The sequence below is a fragment of the Mastigoproctus giganteus genome, chromosome 14 (genome assembly GCF_048544385.1).
Source record: "Mastigoproctus giganteus isolate SK-2022 chromosome 14, ASM4854438v1, whole genome shotgun sequence".
NCBI classification, from domain to species: domain Eukaryota; kingdom Metazoa; phylum Arthropoda; class Arachnida; order Uropygi; family Thelyphonidae; genus Mastigoproctus; species Mastigoproctus giganteus.
In genome coordinates, this window is record NC_143588.1 from 1,989,487 (window position 1) to 2,004,928 (window position 15,442).

A 15,442-nucleotide genomic window follows, 5' to 3' on the forward strand; every position below is an offset into this window, starting at 1 on the left:
GTTAGCCACCTGAGTAGGATCATCAACAGTTGAACCATCAATATCCAGTGGACCAATCTGATTCATCCCTTTCCTTCTAGAGTTTACATAAGTAAAGAACTCTTTGCTGTTTTTCTTTGCATCCTTTGCCAAAGATTTCTCACAATCTACCTATGTCTGCCTAATCTTCTTTGTGACTTGGTTACAGACCAGCTTATAACTATCATAGGCTTCCATGTTACACATTAATTTATATGTATCCCATGCATTTTTCTTGTCTGCCAAATGTCTCATTAGTTCGTGTGACATCCATTATGGCCTAAACCTTGAACAATATTTTTTAGTTGGTATGTAAAGCCTAGTAGCTTCCAAGATTAATTCTTTGAATGCTTCCCATTTTGAATTTGCTGTTGGTAACATCATCAGTTGGTCCCACAGTATAGAATTTAAATACTGTCTTAGACCTCCGTAGTCGACTTTAACAAAGCAAAGCCCTTCTCTTTACCCCTGATGGTAGTTACCTCTGAGTAAATCCCACTTGAGCACACTGTGATCACTGCCACCTAGTGGTTCATTTATCTGCAGATTCGTAATGCATGAAGAATCACTACTGATAATCAGATCAAGAGTATTACTCCCTCTAGTGGCCTCCCGAACATGCTGATGCAGAAAATAATCATCCAGTAAATCCACAAAAGCTTGCTAGTGTGTGAGTGACCAACCCACAAATTCCAGTCAATATCCGGGAAATTAAAATTTCCCCATTATAAGACTCTCTGATTTACTGGCCCACTCTATTTCCCTGTACAGCATTTTATCATACTCATCAGACCTATAACACACTCCTACTTTCAATTTTGATCTCACAGTGCTTTTATCACACCAAACTGACTCGACACTGCACTGTCCAGAAATGTCGACTGGCTGCACTTCCTTGGATTTTATGTTTCTTAACTAATAGCATAACCCCTCCTCCCTTCCTATCCGTTCAATCCTTTCTGTTCACATTGTACTCCCCAAATTCCAGTTCTGCATTCCTTATATCTGTGTGACACCACGTCTCTGATATCCCCACAATATCTGCCTTTGATGTTTTCACCAACACCTCAAATTCATCAAATTTATTTACCAAACTCCTAGCATTGGTGTACATGCAAGTATACATGCACATGTTCCTATTCTTAGCTACCCTAACACAACCCATGTGTTTATTTGTACTGCAATGACTCCCAGCAGTCTCTAAAATACCCTGCATCTTATTTTCCAGGCTGCAGCTCATTCCAATTGAAGCAGTACAAGAATCACTTTCACCTGTGCCAGCGACTACTGTTAATCTATTAGTCCGTGTATCCCCCCCAAGCTAGCTGTTTTCCAACCCACCTAACACTGCCTCGATAGCGTCAGCAAATATTCTTGCACCGTTTCTATTTAAGTGTATCCCATCCCTGTAGAAGCATCTCTACGGTTAACAAGCACAGACCAGGCTGAGAAAAATTCTACCCCTTGAGCCTTGCACAATCTCTCTAGGGCTGAATTGATCGACAAGGCTCTCATCATATACTCCCTCCTATTGTGTCTGGACAGAATTGCAGACACTTTCAAATCCAACCCTAATTCACGGCTTTTCAAGTGACCTGTACTTTTGTTAAGTAATTCCGCTGATCTCCTACTCTTAATATCATTAGTGCCAACATGTACAACAATATCACCTTTTGTGCCCTTAAAAGATTATATTGCTGTATGTCATCAACTTTTGCCTCCTTGCAGCCCCTCATTTGTGAGACAGGTTTTCATTACCTTTATGTTCGTGCAGTTTGCTGGAAAGATGACAGACAAAAGAACTGAATAACGAATCAACCTCAAATTTTTAACAAAACTAAAGAAAACACAAGTTATGAGTTGTTATGTCGAGTTTATAGGGAAGATACCATGTCAAGAGCTCATGTGTTTGAATGGCATAAAATATTTTTAGAACTAAGAGAAAATGTGGAAGATGATGAACAACTAGGCTGTCCAGTATCTGCAAAAACTAATGAAAATGTGGACTGGGTAAGGACTGATTATAATTGATCATCATTTAAGAATTAGAATGGTTTCATCAGAAGTGAATATAGACAAAGAAACAGTTAGACATATTTTAAATGAAAATTTAGGCATGAGAAAAAGTGGGTGCCAAGATGGTTCCAAAAATATGGCGAATCTTTGAGTGATGCTATTGAGAATACCAATTCTTTTAGAAAGAGTCTCAATGAGATAATAAAAATCTCAAGAAAGCTGGCTTAGCGCATAATAATGATAAGGCTGGACTATGCTACCTAAAAATATGTAGGCATATAAGCATGAGAGTTCTACTCATGGAAGAAATCTCAGGCAGGAGAGAATCTCAGCCATGATTTGAGCTAATACTGATGGTATTCAAAAAATCATGTAGCACAGAAGTCATCACAATGTTGAGTGCTAAAGGCATCAAGCATGAATTTTCAGAAATTGACCATAGTTCATCCAGTGTATGGCTTGACTCATGTGGGAGATTACCTCTTACTTGCTCTGCAATCACTTCAAAACATAATACAGAAATCCTTAAGGTTTCCCTTCCAGGATAGGCTTTGTTGATCGCTGACAATGCTCCTTTGCTCCCTAGATAAAAAAAAAAAAAAACCTCTACAACTAACAACAGGAAGATTAGGTACCTGAATTATCACCTATACAACCACTGATCTAGCTGATATATCAAGATACTGTCCTATCATGCAGAGAGGTTCCTTGATGAAGTAATAGTAGTCTCAGAGGATGAGCATGCAAAAGTGGAATACCAGAAGGCAGAGGACTCGGAAGAACAACTACAGCTACAATCTGAAGGGTGCTGTATTCACCTATGGTACTTCTTGAAAACAGATGTATGCACCTTTTTAAAATTGATGGTATAAAAATTCACATCCCTCTATGACAGGGATGTGGATTTTGATTTGGGGGTTCGAGTCTGATCCCACTGAAGAAAACATCACTAAGTGGTTCAAAGCTCATATAAGGGTGATTCTAGATATCAGAATTTTCAATAAAGAGAGGCTAAATACAAGGACACTAGATTAAATCAAGCAGTCAAAGATCAGTAAGTCCTTGAAAACAGTCATATTTAATTTGTTTGTTTCTGTACTTTGAAATGCAAACTTATTAACACCACCCAAGAACTCTGAATAACTATTTCCTTGAGACAGTTATTCAGAAACAGCATCAAAAAACTATCCAGTTAAAGCATGATAGCTTCTTCAACACATGCATCTTAGCAAGATTCACATCTGTAGAGATGTGGCAAGGATCCACAGGATTTATTTTTTTATTTTCCTGGCAATCACCTTTCATCAGCCTGACAACAAGCATATTAAATATTAGTTGAACTGGCATGCACGCACATGTGTGTGCGTGCGTGCGTGCTCATCATACTATCATACTCTTAAGTTTAGTTCAGAGTTTCCACTGGCACAATATGACATGACAAATTTTCATGTAATTGGTAAGTCAAATACAGCATTACAATATTTAATGGCTTTTTTAATTTCATAGTACAATGCTTTTAAGTATTGTACTTTGTAAGTTGTACTTTAAGTAGTGGCAAAATAGTGAAAGAAGCAAGCCTATACAATGAAAGACTTCATTTTATCTTAGAACAGTCATTTTCATATCTTCAATTTTAGTATTTACAATATTTTAAATGCTTTCTTTGATATAATAAGTCATACCCTATTTCATATATTCTTTTCTGTTGATAGAGTTTTATTTTCAGATGAAAGCACTGAAATTTTAGATGAAAGGTACAGTATGTTTAAAGAAGACCTGTAGAGGAATTTAAGAATGAATGTACAGTTAATGAATGCACTGTTAAACACCCAAAGTCAGTAATAGTATATTGGTTGCAGGAAAAGGCCACCTTGAAATTGTGCAATGAATGATGAATGAAAAAAAAAAAAAAAAAAAAAAACATTTACATGTCCTGCACAGATGCCTTAAACCAGAGTGGCTTCCAAATGGTGGAATAATTTTTCAACAAGATAGTGACTCTTGCCACACTGCCAAGAAACTGAGTGGTAGCAAAGTCCTTGCATGGCCAGCAAATACACCTGATACTCAACTCATGGAAATTGGGATATTTTAAAGAATATGATCAATGAAACAGAAGTGCCACATGATGGCAAAATGAAAGAACATTGCCATCATTTCATTTAATGTAAGCCAAAAATGGTTGTGGCTATGGTAAAAGCTAAATGTGACTATGCCAAGTATTGAATTAAGACATGTTAACTTTATTTTATAAATATAATAAACAATGTTTTGACAATAAAATCTTGTAAATAAATACCAATTTCTTTCATTTGAGAGACTGTTAAATAAAAATAATTTGTATTTGAAATCCATAATCTAGATTCCTGTAGTTTGTGTAGTATACCACCAGGAAAGGATCAACAGAATATAAACTACAATGCGATCAATACTTCTTTTTTCAATATTAAATCTGCATGAAGTGAAATGAAATATTTGAAACAGAAAAATTAATTCTAATGATGTGTTCCCTTGAAGCTAATTTAAACCACATATATCCATCTGATATACAATGATTTTTGATATTAGAATCTAGATTCCTGTAGTTTGTGTAGTATACCACCAGGAAAGGATCAACAGAATATAAACTACAATGCGATCAATACTTCTTTTTTCAATATTAAATCTGCATGAAGTGAAATGAAATATTTGAAACAGAAAAATTAATTCTAATGATGTGTTCCCTTGAAGCTAATTTAAACCACATATATCCATCTGATATACAATGATTTTTGATATTAGAATCTAGATTCCTGTAGTTTGTGTAGTATACCACCAGGAAAGGATCAACAGAATATAAACTACAATGCGATCAATACTTCTTTTTTCAATATTAAATCTGCATGAAGTGAAATGAAATATTTGAAACAGAAAAATTAATTCTAATGATGTGTTCCCTTGAAGCTAATTTAAACCACATATATCCACCTGATATACAATGATTTTTGATATTAGGATACCTAAAAATTAGGGAAACAACTTCAGTATATTGGCAAAATGATGAAGGGACACAAACTTACACACAATAAGCCAAACAAAAAACCGTAACCCATTTAATTTGCACATGCCTCCTAATAAATTCTTAAATCTGTTTATGTTATGCACTTTTACAATATCAGATGGTGATTTATTCCAAAAATCACTGATTTTATGGGGTGAAGGCAAATTGGCACATATCTATTTGGCAACCATCCATCCACCCTTTGCTTATTACCTTTATATCCCCTTATGTGTGCCACCTGGAGAAAAGTAAATATGCTATTATCACTTAGTTTACTCAACCCTTTTAAAGCCTCAAACACTTCAGTTATGTCCCGACACAAATATCTAGATTTCAGATGTCACAATTACAGAATCCCAAACTTTCTTCATAATACTCTTTTGTGTCCCCAGATAATCCCACTGCACTTCTCTGCATCCTTTTCAACAGATCCATGTCCTTCCTAAAATTAGGTTTCCCAACCTGTTTTCAGAATTGAAGACATGGCTTAAACAATATTCCATTAATTTTCCAGGAAAATTAAAAGAGGCACTGATTAAAGAAGCACTGCAGGATCATCTAGACAGGACTTCAGTTACAGCTCGGACACAGCATGGTTTTGTTAAGGGAAAGTCTTGCCTGACCAATTTGATTGCATACTATGATGCAGTCACAAAAGAAGTGGATGCATGGAATAACTTTGATATTATATATTTGGATCTTAGAAAGGCTTTTGATACTGTTGCACATGGAAGACTGCTGCACAAATTGGAGCTGTTGTTGTTTTGGTTTTTAGGAGCATTAGCAACTAAGGCCATATTGCTCCAGGAATATATGGGTGGTCATTCCCTGACCTTTCCACATCCTCCATATTTGGTGGTCACGGGCTCGAACCCCGGTCTAATCAAGAAGCGTGTGCTACACACACACTGCTGCTCCTTCCCACCTGGCTACGGAGGCGCCTCCACAAATTGGAGCAGTGTGGCATTAGAGGCAAATTGCTGCTATGGATAAAGTGATGGTTGAGGGGGAGAAGACAGAGAGTAGTAATCAATGGACACTGCTCATGGTGGAGTCCCTCAGGGTTCAGTGTTGGGTCCATTATTGTTTTCTGTAATTATAAATGATATTGATGATGGTATATCAAGCTTAATGTCCATGTTTGCAGATGATACAAAGGTTGGCAGGGTTGTTAAGGACACTACTGACGCTATGCTGCTGCTGCAACAGGATCTGGAAAGGTTGAGCAGATGGGCTGAGAGGTGGCAAATGAAGTTTAATATTGACAAATGTAAAGTACTACATATAGGAAACAGCAACCCCAGAGCAATGTATCAACTCTGTGGTACTACACTGACAGTGGAAGAGAATGAAAAGAATCTGGGGGTAATTGTGCAGGAAGATATGAAGTTCTCTGAGCAGTGCAGACAGGCTGCAAGGGTAGCTCATGGTGTCTTGTCAATGATATACAGGAATTTTTCTAGCAGAGATAAGAAGGTGATTATTCCCTTGTATAAGGGAATAATCACCTTCTTATCGGCAGCTTCTACATCAGCATGTTCGGGAGGCAACTAGAGGGAGTAATACTCTTGATTTGATTATCAGCAGTGATTCTTCATGCATTAAGAATCTGCAGGTAAATGAACCACTAGGTGGCAGTGATCACAGTGTGCTGAAGTGGGATTTACTCAAAGAGGTAACTACCATTAGGGGTAAAGGGAAGGGTTATTGCTTCCGTAAAGGTGACTACGATGGACTGAGACAGTATTTAAATTCTATATAGTGGGACCAACTGATGACGTTACCAACAGCAAATTCAAAATGAGAAGCATTCAAAGAACTTATCTTGGAAGCTACTAGGCTTTACATACCAACTAAGAAATATTGTTCAAGGTTTAGGCCAAAATGGATGTCAGATGAACTAATGAGGCATATGGCAGAGAAGAAAAATGCATGGGATACTTACAAATTAACACATGACACAGAAGCCTATGATAGATACAAGTTGATATGCAACCAAGTTACAAAGGAGGTTAGGCAGGCGAAGGCAGATTACGAGAAATCCTTGGGCAAGGGATGCAAAGAAAAACAGCAAAGAGTTCTTTACTTATATAAACTCTAGAAGGAAGGGGATGAATCACATTGGTCCACTTGATATTGATGGGTCAACTGTTGATGATCCTGCTCATGTAGCTAACAAACTAAATGAATATTTTGCATCGACATTCACACATGAGGAGTTATTCAGCGAGGGGAATGCCAGAGGTGTATTCAACTCTAGCAGTAAGCTACAGAATCTTGAAATAACTGAGAGTAAGGTGAAGGAGAGGTTGTTGAAGATAAACACAAGAAAGGCACCCGGGGTGGATGGGATCTATCCAGTTATATTAAAGGAGGCAGCAAAGGAAGTAAGCAAACCCTTAGCCATAATTATGAGAACTTCCTTGGACTCAGGGGAGGTACCCATAGACTGGAAATGTGCAAATGTGACCCCAATTCACAAAGGAGGATCAAAGGCTGACACAAGTAATTATAGACCTGTGAGCTTAACTTCTGTTCCAGGAAAATTAATGGAGGCACTGGTTAAAGAAGCACTGCAGGATCATTTAGACAAGATTTCAGTTATAGCTCGGACACAGCATGGTTTTGTTAAGGGGAAGTCTTGCCTGACCAATTTGATTGGATACTATGATGCAGTCACAAAAGAACTGGATGCAGGGAATAGCTTTGATATTATATACTTGGATCTTAGAAAGGCTTTTGATACTGTTGCACATGGAAGACTGCTACACAAATTGGAGCAGTGTGACATTGGAGGCAAATTGCTGCTATGGATAAAGGGGTGGTTGAGGGGGGAGAAGACAGAGAGTGGTAATCAATGGACACTGCTCATCGTGGTCTAATGTTATTAGTGGAGTCCCTCAGGGCTCAGTGTTGGGTCCATTATTGTTTTCTGTATTTATAAATGATATTGATGATGGTATATCAAGTTTAATGTCCAAGTTTGCAGACGATACAAAGGTTGGCAGGGTTGTCAAAGACACTACTGACACTATGCTGCTGCAACAGGATCTGGAAAGGTTGAGCAGATGGGCTGAGAGGTGGCAAATGAAGTTTAACATTGACAAATGTAAAGTACTACACATGGGAAACAGCAACCCCAGAGCAATGCATCAACTCTGTGGTACTACACTTACAGTGGTAGAGAATGAGAGGGACTTGGGGGTGGTTGTGCAGGCAGATATGAAGTTCTCTGAGCAGTGCAGACGGGCTGCAAGAGTAGCTCATGGTGTATTGTCAATGATATACAGGAATTTTTCCAGCAGGGATAAGGAGGTGATTATTCCCTTGTATAAGGCAATGGTCAGGCCACACCTAGAGTACTGTATACTGGTCTGGAGGCCTCATTTCAAGAAGGATGTAGAGCTGCTGGAACGAGTACAGAGAAGGGCAACAAGATTAGTGAATGGAACAAAGGGGTGCTCTTACGAAGAAAGGCTTAAGTTTTGCAAATTACAGTGTCTGGAGACTAGGCACCAGCGAGGTGATCTAATAGAGGTATATAAAGCCTTGAATGGTTTGAGCATGCTCAATGCTGATGGGATTCTTCCTCTAGCTCAGAATAATCGGGCATAAATTCAAATTGAGGAAAGACAGATGTAGGATAGCGTGCGGAAATTTGCCTTTAGCCAGCGGGTGGTTGGTTGGTGGAACAGACTTCCATCCCTTGTCATGGAGGTTGATAGCCTAAATAGGTTTAAGGGTCAGCTGGACAGGTATTTTGAAGGAACAGAAGAACAGAGGGGTGAAGTGGAAGTGGGGGTTTTTTTTTTTTTTTTTTTTTGGCTGATGCTGCATAAGCTTGCTTTCTTGCATCAAATGCCTCTACTAATGCTAATGCTAATAAGGCAATGGTCAGGCCACACCTTGAGTACTGTATACAGGTCTGGAGGCCTCATTTCAGGAAGGATGTAGAGCTGCTGGAACGAGTACAGAGAAGGGCAACAAGATTAGTGAATGGAACAAGGCGTTGCTCTTATGAAGAAAGGCTTATATTTTGCAAATTACACTGTCTGGAGAATAGGCACCGGCGAGGTGACCTGATAGAGGTGTATAAAGCCTTGAATGGTTTGAGCATGCTCAATGCCGATGGGATTCTTCCTTTTGCTCAAAATAATCACCTGAGAGGACATAAATTCAAATTGAGGAAAGACAGATGTAGGATAGATGTGCGGAAATTTGCCTTTAGCCAGCTGGTAGGTGGTTGGTGGAACAGACTTCCATCCCTTGTTGTGGAAGTTGATAGCCTAAATAAATTTAAGGCTCGGCTGGACAGGTATTTTGAACGAACGGAGGGGGTGAAATGGGAGTGGTGTTTTTTTTTGGCTGATGCTGCATAAGCTTGCTTTCTTGCATCATATGCCTCTACTAATGCTAATATGATATTATTATACAATAGGATACTCATTATTTGTCACTGTTTGCAAAGTTCCTGTATATTACCGAGAGAACCACATGGGCTGCTCTAGTAGCCTGTGTGCACTGCCCAGAGAACTTCTTGTCCGACTGTGAAATTACTACTTACTAGGTCTTTTTCCATATCGAGTATTCTGAGTTTGGTGCAACCCAATGGTATGTCATTCCAGCCTTTCGGCTACCCAAATTCAATACCTTGCATTTATCGATGTTAAACCTCAATTGTCATTTTTCAGCCTCACCCACTTAGCTTATCTTGATCTTCCTGAATTAGAATAACCTGATTAATGCAACTTTCAACAGGAGCTTTGTCTGTTTATGAAAGTGTCATATCTCCTCATATCCTAAGCCTAATCTGCAAAAAAAAAAAAAAACAACAACAATAAAGTTATTGTTGTTATTTTTTTGAAATTAGAATCTTACTTCTAGTTTCACATTATATTTATAGAAGATGACTTAGCTTTCAGAAAGATTCTAGTTTGCTAATTATTATTATAGCATGTAAAATAGCTTTCAGAAACAAAAGCTGGTATATTTCTTGGCAAAATGCTCTTTAATGTGCCTCAACTAAAAAAAAAACTCTTCCGTCAAGTGTTTTTAATTTAAACAACACTAGTTGTTCAGGCCACATTTAATTTACACTTTACTGAAGAAATTATAAAACAAGTATATTATCAGAATTTTAATGTTATCAAAGATCAGCATTGGTGTCAATACTGGCATCCATTGTTAGTCCAGAAGTCTACAGATTATATAAAAGTCGAATCATCTTCTATAGATATGGTATGTAAGAAAATAATGCTAAGACTTTTTTATTTGCCCCTTCTCCTACAGACCTACAATTCACTTTAATAAAGAAGAGAACCACATCAACCAAGATGACTCAGAATGTTCAGTTCATTATGCAGTTTCAAAATGTTTCTTTATCCTTAATCAGCCCTTTATAAAACATAAAAAGCTGTTATCTACACATTAAATATAAATTGAACTGTCTGTTGAGATTAATGTATTAGTATTTCTACTTTGAATTAAAGAAGAGCCATGTGAAATGAGAGGCATATTTTACTCACTTTACACTATATCTTTCTCTGAACATAAGATGATTACGGTAAGTCCTGTTTACATCTAAATCTATCTGGCGAATATCTGATGACCATTTCCGGGCACGATCTCTCATTTCCTAAAATAAGATAAAAGCATGAAGAAAAATTTAAAAAGCATAAACAATTTATTCATAATTAAATTTGCTTTTTTGCTGAGCTATGTATTTATACATTGGTAGAAAGACTTGAAGGAGAACTATATTCCAAAGAAAACTATAAAGTGTATTTCTCACTTAAGTTCTCTTAAGTGAGAAATACACTTTTAGAAATCAGTGAATTCTTGTAACTAATTTATGTTAGACCAAGGTTTAATATTAATCCATCTTAGTTTAACAATGTTATCCTATATATAACTGAAAATATTCAAAAAACCATCTTCTGCTATTAAAAAAGTCCCCAAGACAGGATTTTAATGTGCACAAATCATTTCAGTGCACCAAAATTTCATTATAATCAATATCACTGGAAATTAAATCAAAAGGACCATTATATGTTCACATAAATTCTGATGCACTTTTCTAATATAAAAAAGTAGTAAATTTCCACTTTTACTTAAATATTGACTTTAAAATCAATAATAGAGGAACCTACAGTTTTTATTTCCACTTAAGATCTTTCAGGTAAGAAAGGTATGTGAAAAATGCATGTACTAAAAAATAAACATATTTGTCCAGAGATTGTTTCGAAAGCATACTGCATTTATAGAAAATACTATATCGCATCATATTATATTATAATTTTTTTTAATAATTGGCACTTTCAGAAATATGGGAACAATAAATATAACATTGTTCCTGCAACTTATTACTTTGCATGCATTAATAGATCAATTTTTGTTTATATTTATTATTATTATTTTTTTTTTTTTCACACTTTAATATGAAGATTCAACTTTAGTGCAATTGAAAATGTGTAGATTCAGGATGCTCACATTCGCTTGTTGTGCTGTGTCATGTTTTTTTTTTGAGTGGGATGAAAAGGTGCAGATACACCATAGCTCGTTTGTTATTTGTTTAGGAGCATTAGCAACTAAGGCCATATTGCTCCGGGGATATGCGGTGGTCATATTCCCTGACCTTTCAGCATCCTCCATATTTGGTGGTCACGGGCTGGAACCCCAGTCTAATCAAGAAGCGTGTGCTACGCACTACTGCTCCTGCCCACCTGGCTAAGGAGGCACTCCTATACACCATAGCAAATTTCATTGCATAACACTACATAACAAATTTTCAAAAAGTTCTGTTTATTTGGATTAGTATTTTTATGAATTTAAAAAAAAAAGGTTCAAAAATACAATTTTGTTTTTGCACAGAAGCAATAGTTTGTCCAGAAATGAATGAAAGTGAACATACAAAAAATACTATACAAAATTTATTAACACTTACCTTCTATACAGAACAAAATATTCTGCACAGAAATTAAACATTATTATTATTATTAGTAGTAGTAGTGGCACATGATGCAAGAAAGCAAGTGTAGGAGCTTATGCAGCATCAGCCAAAAAAAAAAAAAAAAAAAAACACACACCATTCCCTCCAAATGCCTGTCCAGTTCCTCCTTAAATTTATTTAACCTATCAACTTTCACAACGACAGATGGAAGTTTGTTCCAGCAATTAACCACCCGCTGGCTAAAGGCAAATTTCCGCACATCTATTCTACATCTGTCCTTTCTTAATTTGAACTTATGTCCCCGTAGGTTCGTAATCTGAACAAGTGGAAGGATCCCATCAGAATTCAGCGTGCTCAACCCATTCAAGGCCTTATAGACCTCAATCAGATCACCGCGCAGGTGCCTAGTCTCCAGCCACTGCAATTTGCAGAACTTAAGTCTCTCTTGGTAAGAGAATCCCTTCATTCCCCTCACCAATCGTGTTGCTCTTCTCTACACGCTCAAGCAAATCTACATCCTTCCTAAAATGAGGCCTCCAGACCTGTACGCAGTACTCAAGGCGTGGCCTGACCATTGCCTTATACAGAGGGACAATCACCTCCTTTTCCCTGCTAGCAAAATTCCTATATATCATTGACAAAACCCCATGACCTGCCCTAGCAGCCTGTCTGCATTGCTCAGAAAACTTCATATCTGACTGCACAATTACTCCCAGGTCTTTTTCATTTTCTACCACCTTAAGTGCAGTACCACACAGTTGGTACGTTTCTCTGGGGTTACTTCTACCCATATGCAGTACTTTGCATTTGGATGATTTTACAAGTAAACAAAACAGCTAAACAATAAATTGTGGACCAATAAATATGACAGCTTTCACTTTTACATCAGACAATTTGGGAAAAATAGATTGTATATTTTGAAGGTGTCACCTTCAGGATAGAATGCTTAAACGAATTGTTTGACCAGCCCCAGCTTGATATGGAGTGTTGGAAGCAAGACTGTTTCTCAGAACCAAGAGATTGTTTACTACATTTATAGAAAATAAATGTGCAAACCAAGCCAACTCAATTCTGGCACACCGTTCTCTTTTCTTATAAGCACCGAAGAAAATTTAAGAAAATTTACTTTTCTTTACTGATGAAAGACCCTTTATGGTGAGGGGAGGCTGAGTCACGTGAAATTAGTAATTTCGAAATTACATGACTTTATTACAAAAACTTTTGAGCTTAAAGCAAGTACAGATCCTGAAGTTGATTGATGGCATATACCCAATAATTCTGAGTGAGGCAGCCAGAGAGTGTACTGAACCATTACGGTTAATTATGACGGCATCTAATTATGGGAAAGATTCCTTTCAATTAGAGACGTGCCAGCATATTGCCAATACATAAAGGTGATTCTAAAAGTGAAGCAGTACTTCGAAGCAAGTTCAATCCAGGGTTACAAAGAAAGAGCATTCTGAAGGACATACAATATGGTTTTAATAAGGGGGGAAAATCATGTTTAACTAACCTAGTAAACTATTTTGACACAGTTACTCATGAGATGATGTAGGGAACAATTTCAACATAGTTTATTTGGATTTTAGCAAAGCATCATTTGACTCAGTCCCTCATGAGCAGTTACTGTATAGCTGGAACAACATTATTATTATTAGCCATATAGTGCAAGGAAGTGTGAGGCTTATGCAGCACAAGCCAAAAAAAAAAATTTCCCGAGTTACTCTGAGAGAGAGAGAGAGAGAGAAAGTAGAAGGGAATCACCAAGAAAGAGAAAAATGATCATATCCAGCTCAGGACCCTGGGTGTGCCAAGCCCATACTCAAGGATTACTGGGTGGATGCAGAACAAAAGGTTGTGATCAATGGATATTCTTCAGATTGGTGTAACATCAGAAGTGGAGTACCTCAGGGATCAGATGTTGGGCCACTGTTGTTTGATTTTCATAAATTACATCAATGAGTGATAGAGTGCATGATGTTAAAATTTTCAGATGACATTACAAATGGAAGAGTCATTACTAACCAGTGCCAAGCAGTGCTCCTTCAGGGTGACTTGAACAGGCTTAAGAATGGTCAGAAAAGTGACAGCTATGTTTTAATGTAACAAAATGCAAGGTCATACACTTGCCCAAAAGAAAAAAAAAATTATATACTTGGTATGATTGAATTAAAAACAGTAGAGGAAGAAAGGGGATCTGAGAGTTATGATACAGGCAGATATGAAGTTTACTGAGCAGTGAACAGGCGGCCGGGAAAGCCTATGGCACCCTATTGATGTTTTGTTTGTTATTTGGTTTTAAGGAGCATTAGCAACTAAGACCATATTGCTCCGGAGATATGCGGTGGTCATTCCCTGACCTTTCCGCATCCTCCGTATATGGTGGTCATGGACTCGAACTCTAGTCTAATCAAGAAGCGTGTGCTATGCACTGCTGCTCCTGCCCACCTGGCTACGGAGGCGCCACATCCTATTGATGAGTTATTGAATGTTATCTTGTAGATAGAAGGTCATAATCCCACTGTATAAAGCAATTGTAAGAACACTTTTGAATACTGTGTCTAAGTATAGAGACCTCATCTGAAAAAAAGATATTGACTTTCTTGAAAGGATCCAAAGCTGGAAACTTGAATGGCGAGTTCAGCAAAAAGGTGCCCATACAAGGACAATTCCAATTATGTGAGCTACAGAGCCTGCAACCAGGCATCTTAGAGGGGGATCTGACTTAGGTTTATAAGGCTCTGAGAAGGATTAGTAAATTGAATGAAGGCAGAGTTTTCACTGTTATAAAGAATTTCAGAACAAGGGGCCATAAATTCAAATTATGGAGAAGATGTTTATACTAGACTATAGGATGTCTTCTTTTAGCCAGAGAGATGTTCTTTACTGGAACAAGTTGCCTCTGCAGGTAGCTGAGGCTAATAGTTTGAAGAAATTCAGAGGCCAACTGGATAATTACCTACATGGGGAGGGAAGTGCATAATTTGTATTTTTTTTATTTACCTTTTTTTTTTTTTTTTTTTTTGGCTGGTGCAGCAAAAGCCTGTGGCTTCCTCCCACTACAAGGCTAATACTATTTTTTTCTAATAATTCTTGCTGTCCCAAAGGAGAGAAGCAAGGCAACTTTGGTCCTTGAGGTTGTCACAGACATTCTCTCAGATATGCCAGACAAGCTGTACTTGCTACCTGAGAGTCTAAAACACTGATGGAACCGATATTCGGGTGACACTCAAGTCAAGTGGACCCAATTTCAGCGAAGTCCGGATGGTCTGTGCAACCAAATCCTCTGCTTGCACCTTCACAATGGTGGGACTGTTAGTAATCCTGGGTATAACCTCCATGCACAAGTACATACTGGGTGACCACCCAGGTGTGAACCAACGTAAACAGGGGTCGAGGTGTGGCTTCCACACCACATG

At 37.6% G+C, this 15,442-nt stretch overlaps 1 protein-coding gene across 1 annotated transcript in view; it reads right to left on the minus strand.

Annotated features, from left to right (window-relative positions):
* Positions 1 to 15,442, minus strand: part of LOC150074948 (USP6 N-terminal-like protein) — a 300,409-nt gene that overhangs the window by 118,490 nt on the left and 166,477 nt on the right. The window contains exon 8 of the mRNA XM_090389250.1: positions 10,600 to 10,709. Coding sequence (XP_090245376.1) covers positions 10,600 to 10,709 — 110 coding nt within the window. The remainder of the gene's footprint in view (positions 1 to 10,599; positions 10,710 to 15,442) is intronic.